This window comes from Protopterus annectens, chromosome 1.part1 (genome assembly GCF_019279795.1).
Source record: "Protopterus annectens isolate FY-2018-M chromosome 1.part1, PAN1.0, whole genome shotgun sequence".
NCBI lineage: Eukaryota > Metazoa > Chordata > Ceratodontiformes > Protopteridae > Protopterus > Protopterus annectens.
The window spans coordinates 1,475,872,971-1,475,895,496 of NC_056726.1; the positions used below are offsets into that span (position 1 = coordinate 1,475,872,971).

At 39.7% G+C, this 22,526-nt stretch overlaps 1 protein-coding gene across 2 annotated transcripts in view; it reads right to left on the minus strand.

The window, feature by feature from the left end:
• The window catches only part of DCDC2B (doublecortin domain containing 2B), a 722,606-nt gene that overhangs the window by 150,278 nt on the left and 549,802 nt on the right, over positions 1-22,526 (minus strand). For both annotated transcript variants that reach the window (XM_044082560.1, XM_044082551.1), the window contains 2 exons: positions 19,289-19,360; positions 8,347-8,536 (listed from right to left, as the gene is read on the minus strand). In XM_044082560.1, the coding sequence (XP_043938495.1) occupies positions 8,347-8,536; positions 19,289-19,360 (262 nt within the window). The remainder of the gene's footprint in view (positions 1-8,346; positions 8,537-19,288; positions 19,361-22,526) is intronic.

Sequence of the window (22,526 nt, forward strand, 5' to 3'; positions counted from 1 at the left end):
TTCTTTAACTGTCAAGAGGTTAAGAACAAACACCCAACGGTGTTTGTAGCTAGTCCACAATAATATTACACTCTATGACCCAAAAGAAATAGCTATTATCCTAGCTAACAAATTTTATACAAATTTTACTATACCCACAGTTATAGCAATCCCACAGGGTTCCTCAATCCCAGCCACCTCCTTTAATTACTATGGAAAAAATTCTGTCAGTCTTTTCAAAAACTAAGAATACATCATCCATATTCCCTCCCAGCCTGCTTGTCTTGCTCTCCTTGAGGCTAGAGGGAACTTTAGAATAGGGTTTTCTGGTTAGCCTTAAAATGGTCTACAGACCAATTGCCTAGTACTTACCTATGAACCTATATTAGAGGGATAAGAGAAAAGATATGGAAGGTGTGGCTAGACAGGATTCGTAGGTAAAGGGCAGATAGCCAGAAGAGGGATAGATTAAAGAACAACCATTTTTTTATCCAACTATGTTGTTTGGGTGCATGTTTATGGTGTTTAGATGATGAAGTTTAGAAAGTATTAAGGAGTTGAGGTATTACCTTGGTGAATGGCATGAACATGACTAGGTCTCTCTTTTAGATGTTATGTGTTATGAGGTTATGGGTTTATTATAGGGTGACTGGGATAGAGATCTGGATGATGAATACATATGAGTAGGGGGAGTCACCTGCAGAGTTATTCAATTTTGTGACATGTAATCAGAGTTTGTCTGTAGAGTGAAGGGCTCTGCTGGCAGAGCAGTGATCAGTTACATTGCTGATGGTTGGGCATTTGTCTGATCTGTAGAATGCATTATGTGTAGTGACTTACTGAGAAAAGATTAGGTTATGTTGCAATTCAGTCCACTGAAGTTGTTTTATAGCTAAGCAGTGGTGTGTTTTGTATGTGGTATCTGCAGAAACTTTTGCATAGTAAGCAAGAGGCAGAGTCTGGTGACACAGTGGCACTGTCTATAACACTACAGAAGGAGGAGTCACCCACAGCCACATTACAGAGACCCCTGTAGAGGTATATAGTGAGATCACAGCCTCATCAGTGCATGACAGACATCCTGCACCTGAGAGTCCATAACGGGCTCCACTTGCATCTTCACCCCACTGAGCTTCTGACATGCAATGCCTGCAAAATGTACATACCCATCATAGGCAGGAGACTCAGGGCCTGTGATACCACTATACTTCCAGATTTGTCCCAAATATGGTCAGTATGCTCGACATTAATCTGTGGGTGTACAGGTCAGTGATCAAGGCACAAATGGATGGTACACCAGAAACCAAATGGTGAAAAACACACCAAAAATACACACACTTGTGGTAGCAAGTGAAGGAGGAAAAGACGATCCAGTATAAAATCCCAAAGTTGATTAAAGGTAAGCACTTTCATTCTTATGTGTTGGAACTTCATCAGAGCAAAGAACATCTAATTTAGGTCACATTATATAGACATTTCCATATCACATGAGTTTAAAACATCCAATCTGATTCTAAAACAAATTAACTAAAAACAAACAGTATAATGCCTTACTTTTAAGACAGAATTGGTAGAACAGGCTTCATTAATTCCTGGATAAACAGTAGCATTCAATGGAACCTGCCATTTTAATTCACACACTTCTAAGTGTTCCTTTGTTACCCTGCCTTGAAGATCCTGCTTTACCTGTTCAATGATTAAAAACTTAAAATAATGATCAATAAAACTAGCTATATGCTCATAGAGAGTGCTGGTCTCCCTCTTTTCCTTAATGTCGGGAATATGTTCATACATTCGTTCACTAAATTTCCAGGTAGTCTTGCCTACAACTGGATGGTACTTACAGCATTGTGGGGATGGTGAGCATGCTCTGTGGCATATGGGACGAAATACACCAATTGCATAGTGACAGGGAGTACAGAGACTGTTGCTGAGACTGCATCACTGTCACCTTTAGGTGCACAGGCTGTCACCCCTTGGCATCACTGTCACCTTTGGGTACACAGGCTGTCACCCCTGGGCATCACTATCACCTTTGGGTACACAGGCTGTCACCCCTGGACATCACTATCATCTTTGGGTACACAGGCTGTCACCCCTGGGCATCATTATCACCTTTGGGTACACAGGCTGTCACCCCTGGCAATGTTCATCTTCCAGTTCATAGGCAGCACCATTCCTGTGGCTCAATATGTAGGATATCTCAACATGCTGCTCACAGATGGACAGTTTTATTCAAGCCTTTTTACTTGTGGGCACATGAATTGCCACACCTGAAAGTAGGCATTGCCAAGTTATGGCTGCCACTGCTTATTATGGTCAACATATGATATGCTTCATCAGGGTACAAAGATGCTTCATCAGGGTACAAATACACAGTCCCAAAGTTCTTCCCCTTACCTGCCATGCACGGGCTGCATTAAACCTGAAAATCACAAGCTAATTCAGGGGCACCAGCAGTGATTTCATCATGTTAGCTGTACCCCACAACTGGAAGATGTTCACCCTGACTCCTCATAACCTTGCAGATTATGTGACAACCATTTTCACCTCTCATGACACTACTGTATGTTGTAATGTTGCAGTCACTTGTCACTGTGTCCCCCCTCAACTGTGCAAATAATGTTGACTCTACCCTGCTCAACCACAAGTGTGGCTATGGTGAAGTCTAATGCACAAAGTGGCTAGTCCATGCAGTACCCTGCTTATCTTATGTTTACTATTGTATGGATCATGTCATTGTATGTTGTCTGTGTCATGACCCATAGATCAGACACTGCCTCCTTGAAAGTGCTGGGATGAATCGTGCCTGCTTCTGTCTTACCTGTGGTATCACTCTTCCTGTTTGTACCCAGAGACTCCAGTTTGCATTTTTGCTGTTACTCCTACTGCTATGATGGGTCCTGCTGGATCTCATAAATAATACTAGTACATAACGAATTAATATCAAGCACAATTTTCTTGGGAGCTTCTTCATTGTTCAGCTTGTTTAAAGAAAGTTGAGGTAAAACTACTTGGTATATCTGAGTTATCTCCATTTATTTGTTATGAATGTTTTCAAATAAAAACAGAGGAAATGTGCTAATGACTTGGGGGAAACATTGTTCTACCAGTATATTTTATAGATTTTATTTTTATTTATATTGAGGATACCAAAGTGAGTATATGACATTTAGTTGAATCTACAATTAAATAATTTAAATAATTGTAGTGAGATGTTATTAAAAGAACAAACTAATATTCATGTAATAGTTTTCAAGCATTTATTTATGTAACTGAAAACTATTATACATCAGATGCAAAGTAAAGTCATAGTAAAACAGTTGCTGGAATTTCCCATATCCTTAGGTTAAATACCTTGTTCAAGCAACTGTGTAAATCATGTGACTGGTTTTATGATTGGCATCTCATCTTTAAATAATGATAAAAACTTCATTTGCTTTGGAAATCATAGAGATCTACAATAACATTTCTCATATTAATGCATACCCCTAAAACAAAATTCTGTCTTTTTCCTTGCACTTTTAAATGTCTGTTCATTAACATGCAAGTTGACAAATAGGTCTGGCTACATGTAAGAACAGTTGCACTTTTTCGTCTTCCACTCTTTCCGTTTCCTGTATCAACTGAATCATGTCATCACCAAATTTTAAACCCTTTGATTCTGTGTCAACACCAGCATGTCTTATTAGCTGTTTGCTTCTAATATGTTAGCTTCTAACCGGTTTTGGTTATTTTAGAAAAAATGTCAGCAACTTGCAATTTCAAATAAACTAAGAAAATTAACAATAGTGTTTCCAGTGGAAGGAGAGTTTATTGATTTTAAAACCATTTTGTTGATGTGACACAACAACAACAACTTAAATTCAATTCTTAGCACTGAAAACCATAGATATTATACAGACTATAGATTTAGATATACCAAGGTTACTGAGTGCTTTGGCCATTTATGCCTTGCAAGTACCTTCTCAGGCATCACCTTCTTTCTCATGGAGAGCCACACCAGTCAGTCCCAGAGTAATTTTGTGGAAACTTGTCCAGTGTTGTATAAGTGAGTGGCACTGCTTAACATGTACAGGAAGTTTTTTTTCCAGATGTTTGGGATATAAACCTGTCTCTCTACTGACATTTATGTATATTTTGGTGATATTACACGTATGAAGATCCAGAAGGTGCAGGACAACAGTGTCTCTAATAGCACAATAAGCAAGACAGAGATTTCCCTTCAAACATCTGTAATACTCAAAATAAAGAATTAGAGCTTCTAGACTTTCTTGATAGCTCAGGGATGTTAGGGATGTGACCTTTTTAGTTAGAAGTATTTGGGTCTTTCTAATGCCTGATATGTTTATTATTATTTATTTATTTTACATTTATTTACTGACAAAGTCCAATTGGGCATGGATCCAATTTTTAGCAGAGGTCCAGGAAAAGCTCCCCAAAAATTAGTACAATAAATACAATACACATGTTAATATAGTACAGTACAGAGTCAAAAGATTAATAAGGTACAGTTTCAAGGCCGAGAAAGGAGCGAAAAAGTAAATACACTATAAGGAGCACAGTGTTGCAATAAACAGTACAGCTGAAAGGACATTTTGTTCAGTCATTTGGTTATATTCATCAGTGGCTAGTACAGTAAACACACATTGATTAAGAGAAAGGAGTTGTTACAAGCTGAAGGTTGGTTAGGATGGGTGCATCAAATAAGAGAGATGGAAGAAGGTAGGTAGTGGCAAGTATGGTTTTGGTGGTGTTGCAAAGGAAGTTTCTATGCCTATAGAACATTCCTATATGCTGTTTTTAACATCCAGGTCAATTTTAAGGTTATAATCTATATCACTCCAAGATGTTTTTTAGGGAGACTACTTCATTTCAGTTTTGTTTACTGAAAAGATTTTGAAATTCACATTATCAGGCATTTGTGATTTGGGGGAAATATCAGTGACTTTGTTCTTTTTAGGGGTGAGTAGTAGCTGGATACGATGCAGCCATTTCTCTACTAAGGAAAAAGCTTCTTGCATGACTTGGAGGAGTTGTGGCAGGTTACTAGATGCACAGATAAGTGTGGAATCATCAGCATATTGTATAAGAAAGGATGGCCCTATAGAGACATAGAGGTCATTGATAAAGATATTAAAGAGAAAGGGGACAAAACACAGAGCTGTGTTAGACCAGTGGAGACTTGCAGGTAGAACAAGAGCATTCTGCCGTTTTGCAGACTATACCTGTCAGGTAAATAACTACTGAACAACAATAATGAAGAGAGAAATAGTCCAGGCTGAGACAATTTATACGAGCTTAGGAAGGAAAACTGTATCAAGGGCTTTACACAGGTCAAAGAATAGGGAGAAAACAAGTTGCCTGAGTGTCTGTATTTGTTTATGATGTCAGTGAATAACAGGAAGACGGGCGTTTTACTGCATGTTGGGCAGAGACCATGTTGAGTGGATTTTAAGAGCTGTTCTTTTAGGTGATAGCGGAGGATTTGCTGATGAACACATATTTCAAGAATTTTTGAGAGAGGTGACAATATTGCAATAGGCTGAAAGTTAGATATGTCAGCAGAAATGCCGCCTATATGAAAAGGATAATATAGTACTTTTCCATAGTGAGGGTACATATGAATCTTTTGATAAGAACAGAGAGACTGGGCACACTATGGCATCAGCAGCTATCTTTAGGTATTCAGGTGGGAGGTTGGCAGCTTATGTGGAACAAAGTTTGATTTTAAGTAGACATTTTTTATCATTAGTGTGGACATAAGACCTATGTGGAAGTTGCAGGAAATGGATATAAAGGATATATTAGGCTCATGTGAGGATGGGGGGGGGGGTTAAAGTAAGTGGTATTGTGCATGTTGTATGCAGAATGTTGGTTTTGGTCTAACCTGCTGTTTGCTAAATTATTAGGATTAGCTGTTATTGAGAGGGTTGTAGAAACACTAGATGGGGGTGAAGAGTTTTTAATTAGGGAGACAATGCCTTCTATGAGGTCAATAATAAATAAGCTTGCAGTTTCTATGGAGAGCTGTTATGAGAAGAGCTGCATCACTTATTTGACCCAGATTATGCATTGATGTCCAGAATTATTTTGGTGTCAATTTTGTGTTGTACTTGTAGATGACTATAATATTTTTTTAATCTAGGTTAACTCATTTATTTTTTACTCAGACTGTGTGATTCTCTGTACAGAAGCGGGAGGTTGGCCTAATGGTTAAGGTGCTTACCTTAGAAACACAAGGTGCAGGGTTTTATTCTCACATGGGGGTAATTGGCTAGGCTCAAATGATCCCCGAGGACAGTTAGCCTAGTACTAATCTATGAATTGAGGAGAGCAAATATAAAGATTACAATGAAGAATAAACAACAAAGCATTGTTTCTGGATTGTAAAAAGAATGAAGTTTTTTGGGAAAAATAAAATGAGTACAAGTAAGAAGGTTTTCAAAATATAAACGTATATAATATTGTATGGAGAATATGAAAAAGAAAAGAATGTGCAGTTGACAATGGAGATGAGATTGATGGTAACGTGGGTGTTGTAGAAAGGAAGCTGTGATTAACTGTTTTATAATAAAAATAATAATGACAAAGAAATGTTGGCTGAAATAAAAAGATGATTGTGGGAAAAGGATGGAGGATTGAATGAAACACGTTTGTTAAACTGAAGATTTAAATTACTGAAAATATTGTAAATGTTATACATATTGTTAATATAAATAGTGTAAACATTGTATAATTGTAAATTGAATGGACAGGGTGGGATGTATTATGATATGTGTAAATAAAGCAACCCTTGTTCTTTCCATTAAGTTCCATGGAATCTTTTACATCCACCTGAGCTACCACCAACTCAGGCAGGTACAACCTTGATTTAAATTCTCATCCAAAGGACAACACACTCAGAAGTGTAGCACCATTCCCTTATACTTCACTTAGTATTAGTACTAGAATATTAATCCAACTATCTGGTGTGGAAATATGACCTACAGCCTTCTTGTACCAAAGGCAAGAATGTTACCTGTTGAGCTAACCTAAATGGCACAGCAACTGCATCATACTTTGGGTATCCTCTATAATATTATAGATGCACCTCAATCTGTATGCATCAGTTTATATTCCGGGTACACCACACCCTGTGTGCTTCCCAGTGGACTTTCTTCTTTTAATTATAACATGTAAACATACCACCAAAAAGATGGTGGCAAAAGTCACAGCCTCTCTTATACTTGGTTTTGCAGTTACCACTTTACACAAGTGCCTGCCTGCTCAACCATCTCCTCACATCTGACGTCTTTGTTCCTATCCAGCCATTTCTTAAAATTCCCCTTTCCTAACCACAATGTTCTATCTCAAGCAGTACATGTTGGCTGTTTACTAACTTCTCAGTGAAAAAAATGTAATATGGTATACTTTAAAACAGGGAGAATATGAACTGCTGATTCCCAAGACAGATGGAATACCAGGATCCACATGTTTTTTTGACCTTTCTCTGTTAATGCAGTTCATTTACTGTATCTTATGAAAAATTACACATCTAGAGTAATAGGGATTCTTAAGGTATCACCACATGGCTGAGTCCCACAGAGTGCCACAGAGTGCCACTGCACTGTAAGCATTAGGGTGAATGTGACTACTGGCTAAAGTTTACATATGCAGCCACTGTTACTGCCGGGGGTCTGTGCACTCACCAAGAGTGTACATCTTGATGTACTGAATAGCATCATCATCTGCCCTGCAGTCTTGTGATCGATTGTCTAATTAACTCCACAGTTAATACAACAAGCAGCAGGTATTCCCCCAGCACATCTCACTGGCTTGTGACATGATACTGTATATAGAATTTCAGCCTACTGCACATTGCCTTCACATTGTGTACTCCCACCCTCTCATTTGTTTGTTTTTGTTAGTGGTCTTCCAGATGTTTGTAAGTGCATACTGCTGTCCACATTGAGCCAGTGGTACTCTGTCTCATCATTGGTTTCCTACTGCTGTCCAAGTTGAGCCAGTGGTACTCCATCCCAGCACTGGTTTCCTACTGCTGTCCATGTTGAGCCAGTGGCACTCCATCTCAGCACTGGTTTCCTGCTGCTATAGAGGTTCTCTTTCACCTCTCAGTACCTTGCTGCTTGATTAAATAGTCTAAACTGTTCAGAAATACTGCAGTTAACCTGTGGCTCAGACTATGGATAAAAAGGGTCCACAGGAATCTGTCTGTTTGCCTAGTTAAAGGGGACAGTAAATAAAAACTCTTCACTTCTTGGTGTTCTAGATATTCATAAACCAGCTACTGGTAAAGTTCTTTAATTATTTATTGCATACCCTGAGTAAGTGTGTTTTGCAGGAGCAAAAAGAAAATTGTCATACCCTGAGATTTTGTGAGTGACTGTGGGTCATCCTGCACCGTCTTCTGATGCTTTACCCTTACAGGTTTCCCGTGGAAAACAGACTCCTCTTCACTGCTAGCATTTTTTCTGTTTCTTCGCACTGGTTGGGGAGAGATGAGGATTCCAGCTTCATCATTTGCTCCTGTTGACTGTACTCGTCTGCTGTCAGGCTGCCATTTCAAAGAGAAAAAAATTCATGAAATATTGAAAAGAATACCAGAATCTATACATTTTAACATACAATTAACACAAGGTTCGTTAACTTATAAGGCAGTATTCAGAGTCATTATGCAAACTCATTAAGGCAGTCTTCACTGTTTGGGTGTAAGCGTAGCACTGCCACGATTCATAGAGGCCATTTATGGTTATGCACAATGGCCTTGAATAAATATATTTAAATGAATGAATAATGAGATGGTAATGAGAAATGTAAAAGGTGTTATGCTAATAGGTTTTCTTCCCACCTATTGGCGATTCATAGCTAATTTTGATGTGTTTCTGCACCATCTGCAAACATGTTATAAAAAGCAGACTCGTGCCTTTGCTATCTACTTTGCAATTAAAAAAGATGCTCTCTCTTCCTGTTAGCTTACCTATTTCTCGATGTGAGCTGCTTATCTTGGCCAAGCCAAAACCTTTTGCACCCAGAGGTGCTCACCAGCCAAGAAGGCAAAGATATAGCCAGCAAATTATTTATTATAATTTTTGATAATCAGGAAGTCCTTGATAGGTTTATAGTGGAGAGGGATGTTGTAAGGGCATTACTGAGCATGTGTGGCCCACAGACAACAACTGGGAGTTGCATGGCTTTCCTACACCTGTGGATACTAAGGTAAGTATATTCCTAATTAATACTTGCAACAGGGACTTCCAGAGACAGACTGGGGACATATTGAGTATTTCACAGGCTTCTGCCTCAAGGATACTTCAGCAGTCCCTTAACATACTATTGGCACTTGTGGACTGTTAAATCTATTTCCCAGTGACATTTCAAGACAGAACCACAGATGGCACAGCTCCCTGAGATGTTTCTTGCAATACATCGCATCCATGTTGCTATTAGGGCCCCATCAGGTCTGTAAGGGAAGCAGTAGCAGAAGAACAGGAAGGGCTACCTTTGCATGGACTGCCAGGTAGTTTGTGATGCACGGGGGGTGCATCACAAATGTGTGAACCCAGCATCCTGGCAGGGCTCACAATTCCCACATCTTGTCCAAGGGGGGGGGGATGCTACCACAATTGTAAAGGCTACCATTCCATTTCTACCTGGCAGTGTGTGATACATGGGAGTGCACACCAATATGTCAGCCCAGCATCCTGCCAGTGCCCATGATTCTCACATCTTGTCCACGGTGGGGGGGCGGTACTACCACAATAGTAAGGGCTACCTTTCCATGAACTGCCAGGTAGTGTGTGATGCTTGGGGGTTCATCACCAACATGTTGGCCCAGCATCCTGGCAGTGCCCAGGATTATTTCTTTTGGCATACTAGCTCACTGACCTCTTCCCGCATGGTAGGAAGTCCCATGGTCACTTTGTTAGTAAGTGGAAAGTTAATTATAGTTACCTAATTAGTTATTATTTGGAAAATGTATAGCTCAGTACTAAGCCCCCCTTCCCTTCTTGTGTCTCCCCTTTCTTCTTTTTTCTTCTGTTTTCCATGCGATGCAAGCTGTCCCCTGGATATGTGGCTTATGACTCCTATGAGGAATGTTACAGGAGTTATGGAAGAGAATTTTAATACAGCCATGTCCCACGCACGTATTGTCACATGGAGAGTTTTTGGCCTGTTAAAAGCCAGTTTCCATTGCAGGATGAGTCTGCGTGGTGGCCTTCAGTATGACTCAGCTACTACATGCAGGATATTTATTGCATGTTACATCCTGCATGACATGATTATGCATCAGTTTGGTGGTGAAGTCACCCATGATGTCACTGCAGCTCCCAGTTTCAGCCCATCCACAATTAATGATAACCTGCCAAAAGAGGTAATAAGGGACCCCATGCATCAGGCTTGTGCACAGTGTGGGGCTGCACAGATTACGAGGTGACATCTTGTCCAAAACTATAGACTATGACAATTCAGGTTAGTGTTCCATTTCTGATAAAAAAAAAATACATTGAGTATAATTGATGCATGCAGTGATATGTGTGGGCTGTGCTGTGTGGTGTATGGTCTAGTGACTGTTCATCAAACATTCCATCTGATCTTTAAATAATTATTTTTATTGTACAGTTAAACACATTTATGTTTATAAAAGTTATGTCTGACTGTTCACTGAGACCTATTCATTGATTTCAAATTGCATTATATAAGGAATATTTACATTTTTTACCATTTTGATGAGTTATTTTGCTTAAGGACTCTGGTTAAGTATGAAAGTACTGAGTCTGCTAAAATGGTAATTTATTTTAAATTATTTCAATAGTTAATTCATTGGATCTCACAAAATTGTATGTATTGCAGTCGCTAAACTTGCATTTACCATGTGTTCATGCATTGCCTCTTTTCACAGGAGAGCCTTGGTGGTACTTAGGGGTAATTTAGCCAGGACTTTGGGGAACGTTCCCCTACTTTTTTCAATAGCTAAGGTGGATATAAATGATTTCACAGTAACTGCCATCAATTCAGGCAGTTGGGCCCTCAGTTTAATATCTTATCCCAAAGACATGTCAGGAATGCAGCACCCCCTTTATACTGGACTGCACTGCAGTGTTTGCAGTGGTCTACATGGTGTTGAGTAGAACCCACAGCCTTTGGCACCAAAGGCAAGTATGTGACCTGTTGCACTACTAACACTGCTATCAAATTTTATAGCACAAACACAGATGGCCATTTGCTAAAAAAAAAACAGGTTGCACATTGAAAATGAAAACAGACTTAGCACAAGCAATACACTTCTCTTCCTTGAAGCTCACATTCATTGAAAATGAATTGAAACTCACATTCACTGAATATGCATCTGGCCAGTGGTGATTAAGTGTACCTTGTTCCCTTGGATGTTTTCAAACCATGGGCCCCCTGCATACATTTTTAGGACCATGCATAATGCATGTGATATTTGATTTACCTTCCTGACTTAATGTATTTCTTTTTAAATACAACATTTATTAGAGTACAGTTTACATTTGTAGTTTTGGTCACTTTCTTCCATTAAGCAGTGAAACCAAACGTATAAACAAATAAATGATAAAAGTACTCGCTTCAGAACATTTCAGTGAACTCCAGTGACTAATTGTAACCAAGGGGTCATGTAGGCCGAGCTCTCAACAGAATCAGGGACAAATCCAGAAATAATTGGTGACAGTTTTCAAAATATTATTACTATTAGTGAGAGACATTGACAGAATAAGAGGATATGCATTAATATACATTTTCTAAAGTAAAGGAAGTTATAACTCTGATTATTGCCATCATGTATTAAATGTAATTCACCACTAGTCACTAGTTTTAGGAGGGATTAAGAGGGACAGAGCTAAAATTTGAGTCAAAGTCAGGGACAGCTGAGATGAATGCTGGTAGTTGGTGCAGGGGATTAAGGCTCTTGTCTCCTATAACTAAGGTAAAATATTTAAACCTGAGCAAGTTAATTAGCTAACCTGCCCTCTAACACACATCCTGCTGAAGTTCGCTCAGGGTCAAGTTATCCATGCTGAACACAAGTTCTAACATTAAGGTTCCGACCTGCAAGAAGTATTCATACTGCTACACTGCTGTTCTAGTACATTTCACATTTTGCATGTTGATCTGTGTATGTGTGCTTTGTTCTCATTGGCTGGAAAAGCACTTATGTAGACACAACACTGAAAGAATAATACATCTGCACATTGTGTAGGAAAAAGTAATGTTGGAAACCTTTAACTTCTTCTTCTTCTTCTTTTTTATTAAATTTATATCATGGTCGGGCCCCCTGCCAGCCAATGGGCCCTTGGCAGCTGCCTAAGTTACCTAGTGCTAGGTCCACCTCTCAGTGAAGTGGCAAAAGTGCTAGTGTTGATGGCAGGATATTCATGTAATCTAGTTTTTCACATTTGTGTTATTCTCTTAATAGTGTGTATTATTTTTATTATCTTCTGTTAGGATACAGAGTTGCTTAAATGTCTGGTGTCTCTATTGTGTTTTCTACTTTAGCCAGAGTGTCTAGGCTTTATATCTTTTATGGATTAAATCTTTAGTTGTTTGTGTTAGACATGGATCAGGATTTACCTTTGCTCTCTTTTTCTTATGAGGGCCATTTTCTTGAGTGCATTGAGAAAGACCTGATTAAATTTCACTGTTGTGGCATCTCATAATAGGTATTTCAATATGTTAAAATTACATGATTTTAGAGTAGATGTGACTGTTTGTTTATCAGATTTGGTGGTGTTGAAAACTGTGAATTCTGGTGTCATTTTGGGATACATAAGGAGTGTCTATAGGCATAAGCTGATAGATGGTCACTCTCAGTGTCTGAGAGAATGTCACACTGGGTGTAATTTTAGTAGTACTGATGTTAGACTCCAGTCTATTATTGATGAGTTAATGTTTGACTTATTATACCTGGTGGTATAGATATAGTATTTTTGCCATCTTTTGATGAAATTGTCTACCAAACCAAGTAGACTTGAAGAATCATACTATATATATTAGAAGACCTGCATATAATACCACAGGAAGTTTGCACTGCAAGACCTCACCTAATGACTCCTCCACCAACAGCCAGCTGACACATTCATTCCAGGGGGATGGGGGCATTTTCTGGTTAGGTGAGATCCCTACAGCTATTTTTTTTCCTGGTGAGAATTCCAATTGGCCCTCCATTCTTAAGCTAGAGTTTGGAGGTAGGGAGTGGGCCAGCTTGCTGGTCCTGCAGAGCAGACCATGCTTTCCCCCCCTAAGGATCACCCCCTCCCCCTGCAGCAGGTCTTCCAAGTGCTGCTATTGTTGTCTCTCAAGTGGAAATGTATTCTGCATGCTGTGTGCTTTGGATTCCTAATGCAAATGTGTTCAAGCAGAGTGAGCTTGGAAGTCTTAGCCTCCACTAGGTGTAACACCTAGTGATCCCTGTAGGTGCCACCTATGTGACAAGCCAGAGCTGTCTCCTCCTCCCAGGATAGGAAAACCAATAGTAGCCACTCATTCCTATCCCCCAGCCACTTGCAATAGTCAGTTGAGCCACCAATCAAACTCAAATCACATGTACTACACTCAGGGCTTTATCATTCTTTGCCATGGAGCTTGCTCATCTTTCAATAATTTTCTTAACATTATTATATCACATTCAAAAATATATCTATGAAACATAAACATACTGATAGTCTGAACAGTAAATCAGAACAGAGGAACTACAAAATCAGTAAAATATACAGTAGGAACAAATATTACACTACTTTCAAAAACTGTCCTCAGTAAACACATTCCACTTAGATAACAGAAGGATCTTGCTAAACAAATCAAACTGGTGAGATCAGACTATGAAACTGCACCTGATTAATATGTAAACAATGGACAATAACTTGGACTGGGAATCACAGATGAATAGTGCATGGTTCAATGCAAATTAGCAGCAATGTGAGTGTGTGGGAATTTTAAGATAATGCATTTGTTCTTAGCTGTAAGCTGACCCATGAAGTGAACTCCAGAAAAATAATGATGTAGACTTGAATCTATAAATCCCAGCCATGGTGTTCTTTAATAATATCAGTAAATAAAAAGGAGAAACAGTGAATGTTGATTACTTTTTCACTAAATAATGTAAAATTATACTAGAATAGTACCATCATAGTAATCACTATGACTGTAACTTCCTTACAACCATGAGTAATCATTCACAGTAGAAAGTGAGGCCATTATATTTAAAACACACGCAGCTCAGTTAACGAATATAACAAGTGAGAACAATTTGCTTTTCTTCACTAAGCAGTACTTTCTCCTTGAGGGGAACAGAAGTATGTCATTGTAAACAGCAGTGTAATGGTACTGAATCAGCCTGGTGGCATATACAGAAAATGCCATGAAAATGACCCAGTTGACCTGAGCCTGACTAGCTGCTTGGGAGTCTGACAGTGCTGGTGAGGAGGATGGGCCTATCCTGAGAGAGTGGCAAGGAGGATGGGCGTGCCTATCATAGGGGAGTGGCAAGGAGGATGGGTGTGCCCATCCTGAGGGAATGGCAAGGAGGGTGGGTGTGCCTATCCTGGCGGAAGGACCTTGCGGATAACCTTCAGCTAGATTTCTAGCAGAAGCTACAACTCAGAGTGAGTCGATGTCAGGTTGGAGTGGGTTTGAGTGCAAAGCAGTCACAGCTGTACCTATGGGCCTGAAGGTTGGCCTTGGCTTTAGCTACTTCTTATTGCCCACCCAACCTGACAAGCTGTTTTTAGTATGGAGGGGGTGAGTCTTAGGATGTAAAGCAAAAATACCATGTGCTGAAGTGTGATGGTCCCTTCCAGCTCCATCTTGTTCACTTGACAGACTGACCTCCAGCCGTGTTTGACTTGTACATGGAGAGGGAGAACTCCATGCACAAGTGCTCCCTTTGCAGGGAGATTTGCCTTGTATAGGTCATACTGGTGAACTGCTAGGAACAGAACTTGTGGGGATGAAGGCTATAGGTGCTGAAAGGACTTGAAGTCTCTAGTAGCACCAACAAAAATTAAATAACTAAATAATATGCAATAGTGCTGCAAAAATACTACATGGAAAATAAACTGCTATAGATCCACACCACTCACTGTACTTATTTATTTGTCAGGAAACATAATGTTTTAATGCTACTTTGAAACAGTCCAAATTAATTCTGAAAGTCAGTTGTCATTCAGAGAGTCTAGCTCAGAGAATTAAGGCTATGAGCAGCTAACAAGCGTCACGCTCTAGTTCTGGGTTTGATTTCATCGTGTTTCTCTGAGCTTGCCTCTTAAACAGACATTTCCCCAAGCTTGCCTCTGAAAAGGCTTTTGTGTGAAGTAAGCTTATTTGGTTAACTTGTGAATAAATTATATAAATAAATTTCTTGTCTACAGGCTCCATTTCATGACATGGGAATCATGTAATTTAGAGTTGCAGTGCCACACCTTCAGGTATTGTTTGGACAACCTTTGTTTTTAAACCATTTAAGACATGAGGAAATTCCAGCACAACTCACACCAGTGAGATACTTACTCAGCAGCGGATACTCAAGACACATTTTGCACAAACTTTTAAAACCTAAGATCACTGGTATTACCCCCTTGCCCAGTAAAGATAGCTTAACATGAAAAATGAAATGACAACCACAACATTAAACATTCTTAACAACACAGAGAAACTGGCAATGTTCACAGCACTTTCCTGTGTAATACAAGGGTTACTAATCCAGGTGTCTTGTGAATAAGTTACAGCTGGATTTGTTGTGAGAGCTTGTTTTCAAGCTGTAATGGTCTTCATACGTAATGGTGAAACTCTCCCAGTTATAACAATTACAGTCGTATCCTCTGCAAACCTGTACAGCAGGTGATAACTGATCTTCTCCTAAAAGGTGAGAGCCCAACTGTTTATTGCCAGATAGTTGACTGAGCTCAGAACATCAAACCTAAAAGATCTCTGATGTTCTTTCATGGTGGCTACACTTGGAGTCGAGTCAGGGAGTGAATTCTGCATTTTACTCTCATTTTCCCCTTTTCTGGAGTTTATGCAACCTTGGATTTGCTATTGTGTATAGTTGGTGGGGGTGTGCAAGGAGCTTGCTTCCCTGTTGCAAAAAATTTTTTTCTTATGTTTTGTGACCTTGAGAGTAAAGCTATTTTGATTAATAATCTCCCAGTGTTTTGGATGTTTTGAGTTTGAATAATCATTTGTCACAAAAACGAAAACAATTATTCATAGTGGGACCCCTAAAAGATACAGGTTACTTTATATTAACAGAGTAGGTACTATATGGTTTTGTTAAGGGAAATTCTTTCTTACTTAATCTGGGCATATATTTGAATAAATATTATTGCACTGGATGAATGGCTAACCACACATACTCAGGTCTTGCAAAAACCTTTGACAGTATCTCCATGGAGTTATGGGTAAGCCCATCCAGGTTAGTGTAAAGAGTTAAGTAGTTTAGTGGGTAAATAATTGGTTGATTTGGAGGAAGAAAAAAAAAACAATAATAATCCTGGCTGCATGGTTTAAAGTGATGGACCTTCGACCACCACCCACATGACTTGAGTGTGACTAGGGGTTTGAGCACCAGAGGAACTTCCACGGGTGTGGCGGTGAGAAAGAATAGCTTTTTGATGGCTCACCTACTCTAGGAATGAAGGGTTTCTGCCCATGATGGGACACATCCACAGTGGTAGGGATGTTGCTGTAATTGCATGACATTGCCATTGAAATAGGTGCTGGAGCTAATGTCAGAAGCTCTATCCAACTAGGGCATTCAAAAAAAAATCCCCAAGTAGCTAGGGCAGCATATATGATGCTTCCAGCTGTTCCACTCTCAACCACTTTCCCTTCCTATACCACCACTGGTATGGTTCTATACCCCAGATTAGGGCAAAGGACATAAAATGTAAAATGCAGCTGTGGGAGCAGGCTCACATAGCTGATGGTCAGATGAAGAGTCCACAAAGGAGGCCAAAAATAAATAAATAAATAACAAGAATAACTGGTATCTGTCTTAGCCTATTGAGGTGTCTAGTGGACACCCTGATTAAGCAAAATATTTACCCCACTAAGGATGTAAAATATTTTAAGACAGTTTAAACATGATGAATAATGATGGTCTGACTTTCAGTGCCATTAAATGTAGTTTTGTCAAATTCAGGATAAAGATACATATACCCTAATTACAAAATAAATGGGGTAACACTAAGAGTAGGCAAGGAAATAAAGGGCTTACTGCTTGCTGTGCTGACATAGAGATAAAGTCCGATTACATATAAGGTAATGCTGGCTTGATTAGCCCCTCAGGTAGTTGATAAAGTAGGCAAGGGAGAGCCACCATACCCATTCTGGGAGGGGAGGGTCAGTGGCCACACCCAAAGCTCTGGAAAAGATAAACCTACTGTCAGTGAATGAAAGAAAGGCTTTAGCAAGTGACTGGTCTCAGGAAGGGTGTGGGTGGGCCACCCAACCTGGTGATGGTAGCCCTTATCTGTCAGTGTGAAGGAGCAGGCAAGTGCAGGTCATGAGACAAAGGCCAGCCACATGCCCATGTCAGCACTGCTAGGAGGGGAGTTAGGAAATACATACATTTCCTCAGTTGTTGTGATGTTGGCAAGTATGCAAAAATCCTTGATGGCTGAAAAGATTGCTCAGCTGGATAGTTCTTCCCCTAAATGATCTGAAGGAATCTCCCACATTGCAGCCATTCCCCTCTTCTGAGGAACAAATGGACTTAAAACCAGTTGGCATATGGGGAAAAAGACATAGGAAGAAAGACTTTTGGAATTAATACAGAAAAACAAACTTAGCTTTGATTAGTATGTTATATCAAACGTAAGACTAGATTACTGTGAAGTACATCTCATAATCAAAAGCAAAAGCAATAGATGGCAGAACGTCATTGTAACATTGTAACCTTTGATGCATCTTTGATCTGACCAGTTATGGAATGCAGCACTGCATGCTACAGCCTAATAACAAGTTATAAGACTCAACCACAGATAACACCAGAGGTTGTTACCAAAGGAAATAAAAGGGTTGAAAAACATCACCTAAAATGATGCACTGAAGGGACTGTCTTTGTTCTTTACACTCTTCAGAATACATAGAGGGAAGTTAGTGCAGAGGATTGTCTCTGAACTATTAATAAACTACTTCAGTGTGACCTAGAGTACAGTGTTGGACTCCTTCCACCTCCATTTGGCTGTTGTATGACTCTGAGTAAGCCACTTAACTAGGGACTTCTTTCTGGTCACCCCTGAAAATGGCCACTTGTACCCAGTGGACTTATCAAGTTAAGAAACCTAACAAAAAAAAAATGGGCCAATGCTCAATATATAAAGCTATGTCTGACCCAATTCTGCTTGAAGACTTGCAGCTGTATCATACAGTATATAGCTGCAAGACCTGTGCCTGATGTATAAAGCCATGTCGGACCCAGTTCTACTTGAAAAGTTGCAGCTGGACCTTACAGTGAACAGATGCAATTGTGTGATGCTTAAAGTAACAGAAAAAACTGAATAAACCAACCCTAGACAAAGGAAGTCAAGCTTTTCAAAGACAAATAGATGATAAAATTGCTTTTGGCCCCATGTCTGCTGATCATGTGACTTCTTCCCACCACCATGGATCATACTTCTTCTCACATGGTAAGACTCATTCACAGAGGGAAGCTGGCATAAAGGCATCCACCATTTTCTTCTTTTGCTGTCCATAACCACAAATGCTGGTGGCTGACGTACCCTTTTGCAAACCGAGGGCCTGCCATGCTTCCTGCTGTGCACAGGTGTGCTAGACAACAAAAACTTCCATGTAAATGCAATGCGGCAAAGCCAAGCATGTATGCCTAATCCACATGCTGTATGCGGTCCTACATCACTTCTTTTGTAGGTGCATTACAATGGATTATGCTCCCTCCCTATATTTCCACCCTAGGATGGATGAGCTTCCATTGTCAGCTTGCTCCCATCCTCCCACGTGGCTTCTCCAGCACTTGGATCAGTCCCAAGTCAGGTGTGTTTCAATCCCACTTTGCTGCTATATACCACAAAGCTGGCGACATGTCATAAGCTTAGCAACAAAACCAATGAACTTAAACTCCTTCCTAGGGAATAACAAAAGCACTTTGTTGTACTTAATGCATTATCTACAAGATCATGACCTCTTGCACAGCTCCAAATGTTCCTCTCTGCTTACATTGTGCTTGCATTTTATTCTCTATACTGCTTTGCTGACTGCAGTAACATATGTCTCAGAAGGTGGTACATTTTGCCATTTTCTAAAATTACTACAATAATTCATCCATTACCTGCTTTTCACGCGTTTCCAAAAGGGCAGTATCACTAGCTCCATCCTGTGATATAGTGTATGATTTTCGAATCTATAAAAAGAGCAGAAGGCATTATATGCAGACTATAAGGAACCAAAAAACAAGGTCAGAAGAATATTCCATAACCTAGCAAGAAGTTTTCATTGTTTAAATGCTACCCATAATTCCACAGTCCACAGGTGAGGTGTTACACAGGAAGACTAAACAAGAACCCCAGTAACGAGGCTTTTCTGTTGGGAGAGCAGTCCATGATCCCTGGGGCGACACCACTAGGAAAGGTCTAGTAAAAGTTACATTCTGCCTGAGATATATGTACTTTATGGAAGTAATTTTATGTAGTAAATGAAACTCTGTAAAACAATCAGTGGTCCCATAATTTACTGGGCTTAACTTTTGATAAACATATATACCACACCTTCTATAATTATTAGTTTCAAATTCTTAGCTTTAGACCAAGCATACAGCATTATGTCACTAGGAAACATGAAAAATACTGTTCCCCATTTGCTCTTATTGTCTAATATATAAATGCCAAGTTTGCATTTAGAAGTATGTAAATTACTACTTTGTTTAATGTGTCAAGTTTGTTTATGTCCAGCTTTCTTTTAGAAATATATAAAGTACTGCTTTGTTTTATGTATAAATTTTGTTTAGCCCATTGTCTTGGAAAACGTATTTTTTAGCATTAATAACCATCTTAATATTCAGTTACCAAACCACATGATTGCAGAACAGGGACTATAGTTTAAGAATACAGATGGGACTCAAAAATGAAATGGATCATACCTAGAAAATATAATAATTTGACTATATAGATATTTTTAACCCAGTGACAAAAACATTAACTGTCTTTTGAGTTTTCAGGGTGATCCCTGGAGTTTTGACTTGATTAATTTAACTAGCTCAGATACAAAATAACTAGTCTTTGTTAGCCAAGTTAAATACACTGGATACAAATGTTACTTTCCATTGTATGCAGGAGTTCTAAACTGCTTAAGATTCAAGCAACCTGAAAGCTAAAGCAGTGTCATAGGCCTCAGCTATTTGTTTATTTATTTATCCATCCTTTGTTAACTTGGTTAGTCCCAGTATGCTATTAGCTACTTTTCAGGGGAAACCTGGGGTGATATTTATACTAGTAGGGGAAATTTTGCCAGGGCATCAGGGAACTTCCCCCTACTCTTTATAATAGGTGGTGTGGGATTTTTTACATCCACCTGAGCTACCACCAACTCAAGCAGATGGGTCCTCGGTTTAACATCTCATCTTAAGGATGATGCAATTAGGAGTGCAACACCCCCTTATGCTGTATTATGGTATCAGTATTCAATCTACCTATGGTGGGAACGGAACCCACAGTCTTCTGCACCAAAGGTGAGTGTGGTACTTGTTGCCCCTCTGATACTGCATTCAAAGTGTGCAGTGTGTACCAATCTGCCTTCATCCAAGCCCTGTGTGACTTTTTCAAAGAAGTCAGTGTAGTTGACAGGCAGGACCTGCCATTCACACACCAAACTGATTTGGCTCAAGAGACTTTAGGTTACCAATGTCTACATTTATGAGGTTAGTAATGATAATGCATTCCATTGTTTTGCAGATAAAGCTTCTAAGACTTACAGGACAATTGTTGACTTGATCAGTGATGGGACCGCCCTTGTGAAGTGGATATGACCACAGTTGATCTGCATTCCTCACTCGCAAAGCTAGATGAGAGGGTGAGGTTAAACAGACTGTGGAATGGGTCAGTGAGACAGTGCTTCATACTGATAAGGAAGCATGTTACCAGACCCCATGACGTTAGTGGTTTTCACCCCAGACAGAGCCTTTAGGACTTGCTCAGGGGATATATTTAGAGTAGGGTATGGCATGGGGTTGTGGATGTGGGGGCAAGGGAGGGATATGTGGAGATGATTGCTGCATCAATCAGAATGGGGCGAAATTCTCCCATTCTAGATCTATATGCATCCTGTAAGAATTCGATAACACACATTCCATTATACACTAAACTCCCCCCGGCCCCCTGACTGCAGAAATTGAGCATCCACATCTTTTCCTTTTATTTCCATTCCAGCAGCCAGCTTGACTGCTTTCCCCGTTAGCCGCAAGAAATTAGCTCTTTTAGCCTTCCTTGTTTACCACTTGTGTGGTATCATATTCTGCAGTCATTGCCTTAAGGATAGTATTTGCTTCTTTCAGTCTCCCATTTATAGCTACATTTCATCACCAGCTTTTGCAAGTGTCCCAATTGCTGTTCCCAACATTTTAATAATACCAGCTCTGCTCTGACATAGTACCCTTCCTGTACCATTTTACACCCTCTTAAAATAAATTGAACTGTATACCAGCACTGACAGCTCCCACTGCTAGCTGTCCTGCTAGGTAGTACTACCTTGTATTATCTGGACTCTTTTTAATTTACTTTCTTATGTGTCCATTACCAACCCTTTCACCTCCATGATTATCCACCCACCTTCCTCCCTAAATACTTCATCATCAACTTGATCTCATCACTATGAGACAAAAATCTGTCTCCAGTATCAGTCACACTTCCTCAACCAGAGCTACTCCCTTTACCAAAAAAATCTGTCTCCAATATCAGTCACACTTCATCAACCAGAGCTGCTCCCTTTACCAAACATCTGCCTCCAGTATCAGTCACACTTCCTTGACTAGAGCTGCTTCCTTTACCAAAAAATATGTTTGACCTGCTCTTCTGTACCCTGTCATTTGTGGAAAAAGAGTACATCACAGACTGTAGAATATCTCTCCTGCAGATATCTACCCATCCCTCTTCTATTTTCCCGCTTGCTTCTGTCTGGCAGTTGGAGCAAGCTGTGAGCTGTATTTTTTGTGGTACGGGGTTTGACTACCTTGGCTCTCATTTACCTTTTGTGTGACCTTGAGCAAGTCATTTAGGTTCATAGGATCAAAGGCAAGAAGTAGGCTAGCTGCCCTTGCAGGCTATTTTAAGCCTAGCCAGTTTCCTTTTTGGTGCTTGAATTGACCTATCTCGTTTGGTGTTAGATTGGCCTTAGCCATCCCATGGTCTATAATTGTATATTACCCCTAGTGAGAATAACTGGGGTCATACAATATATACTTTGATGGGGCCATGCATGGGATAAGGCATTTAGGAGCTGCCTGTGTCCATTAGTAGTAGAGGCAGTAGTCCTGGGGTAAATTTTCTATTACCCGTCCATAGATACAAGTTGCAATT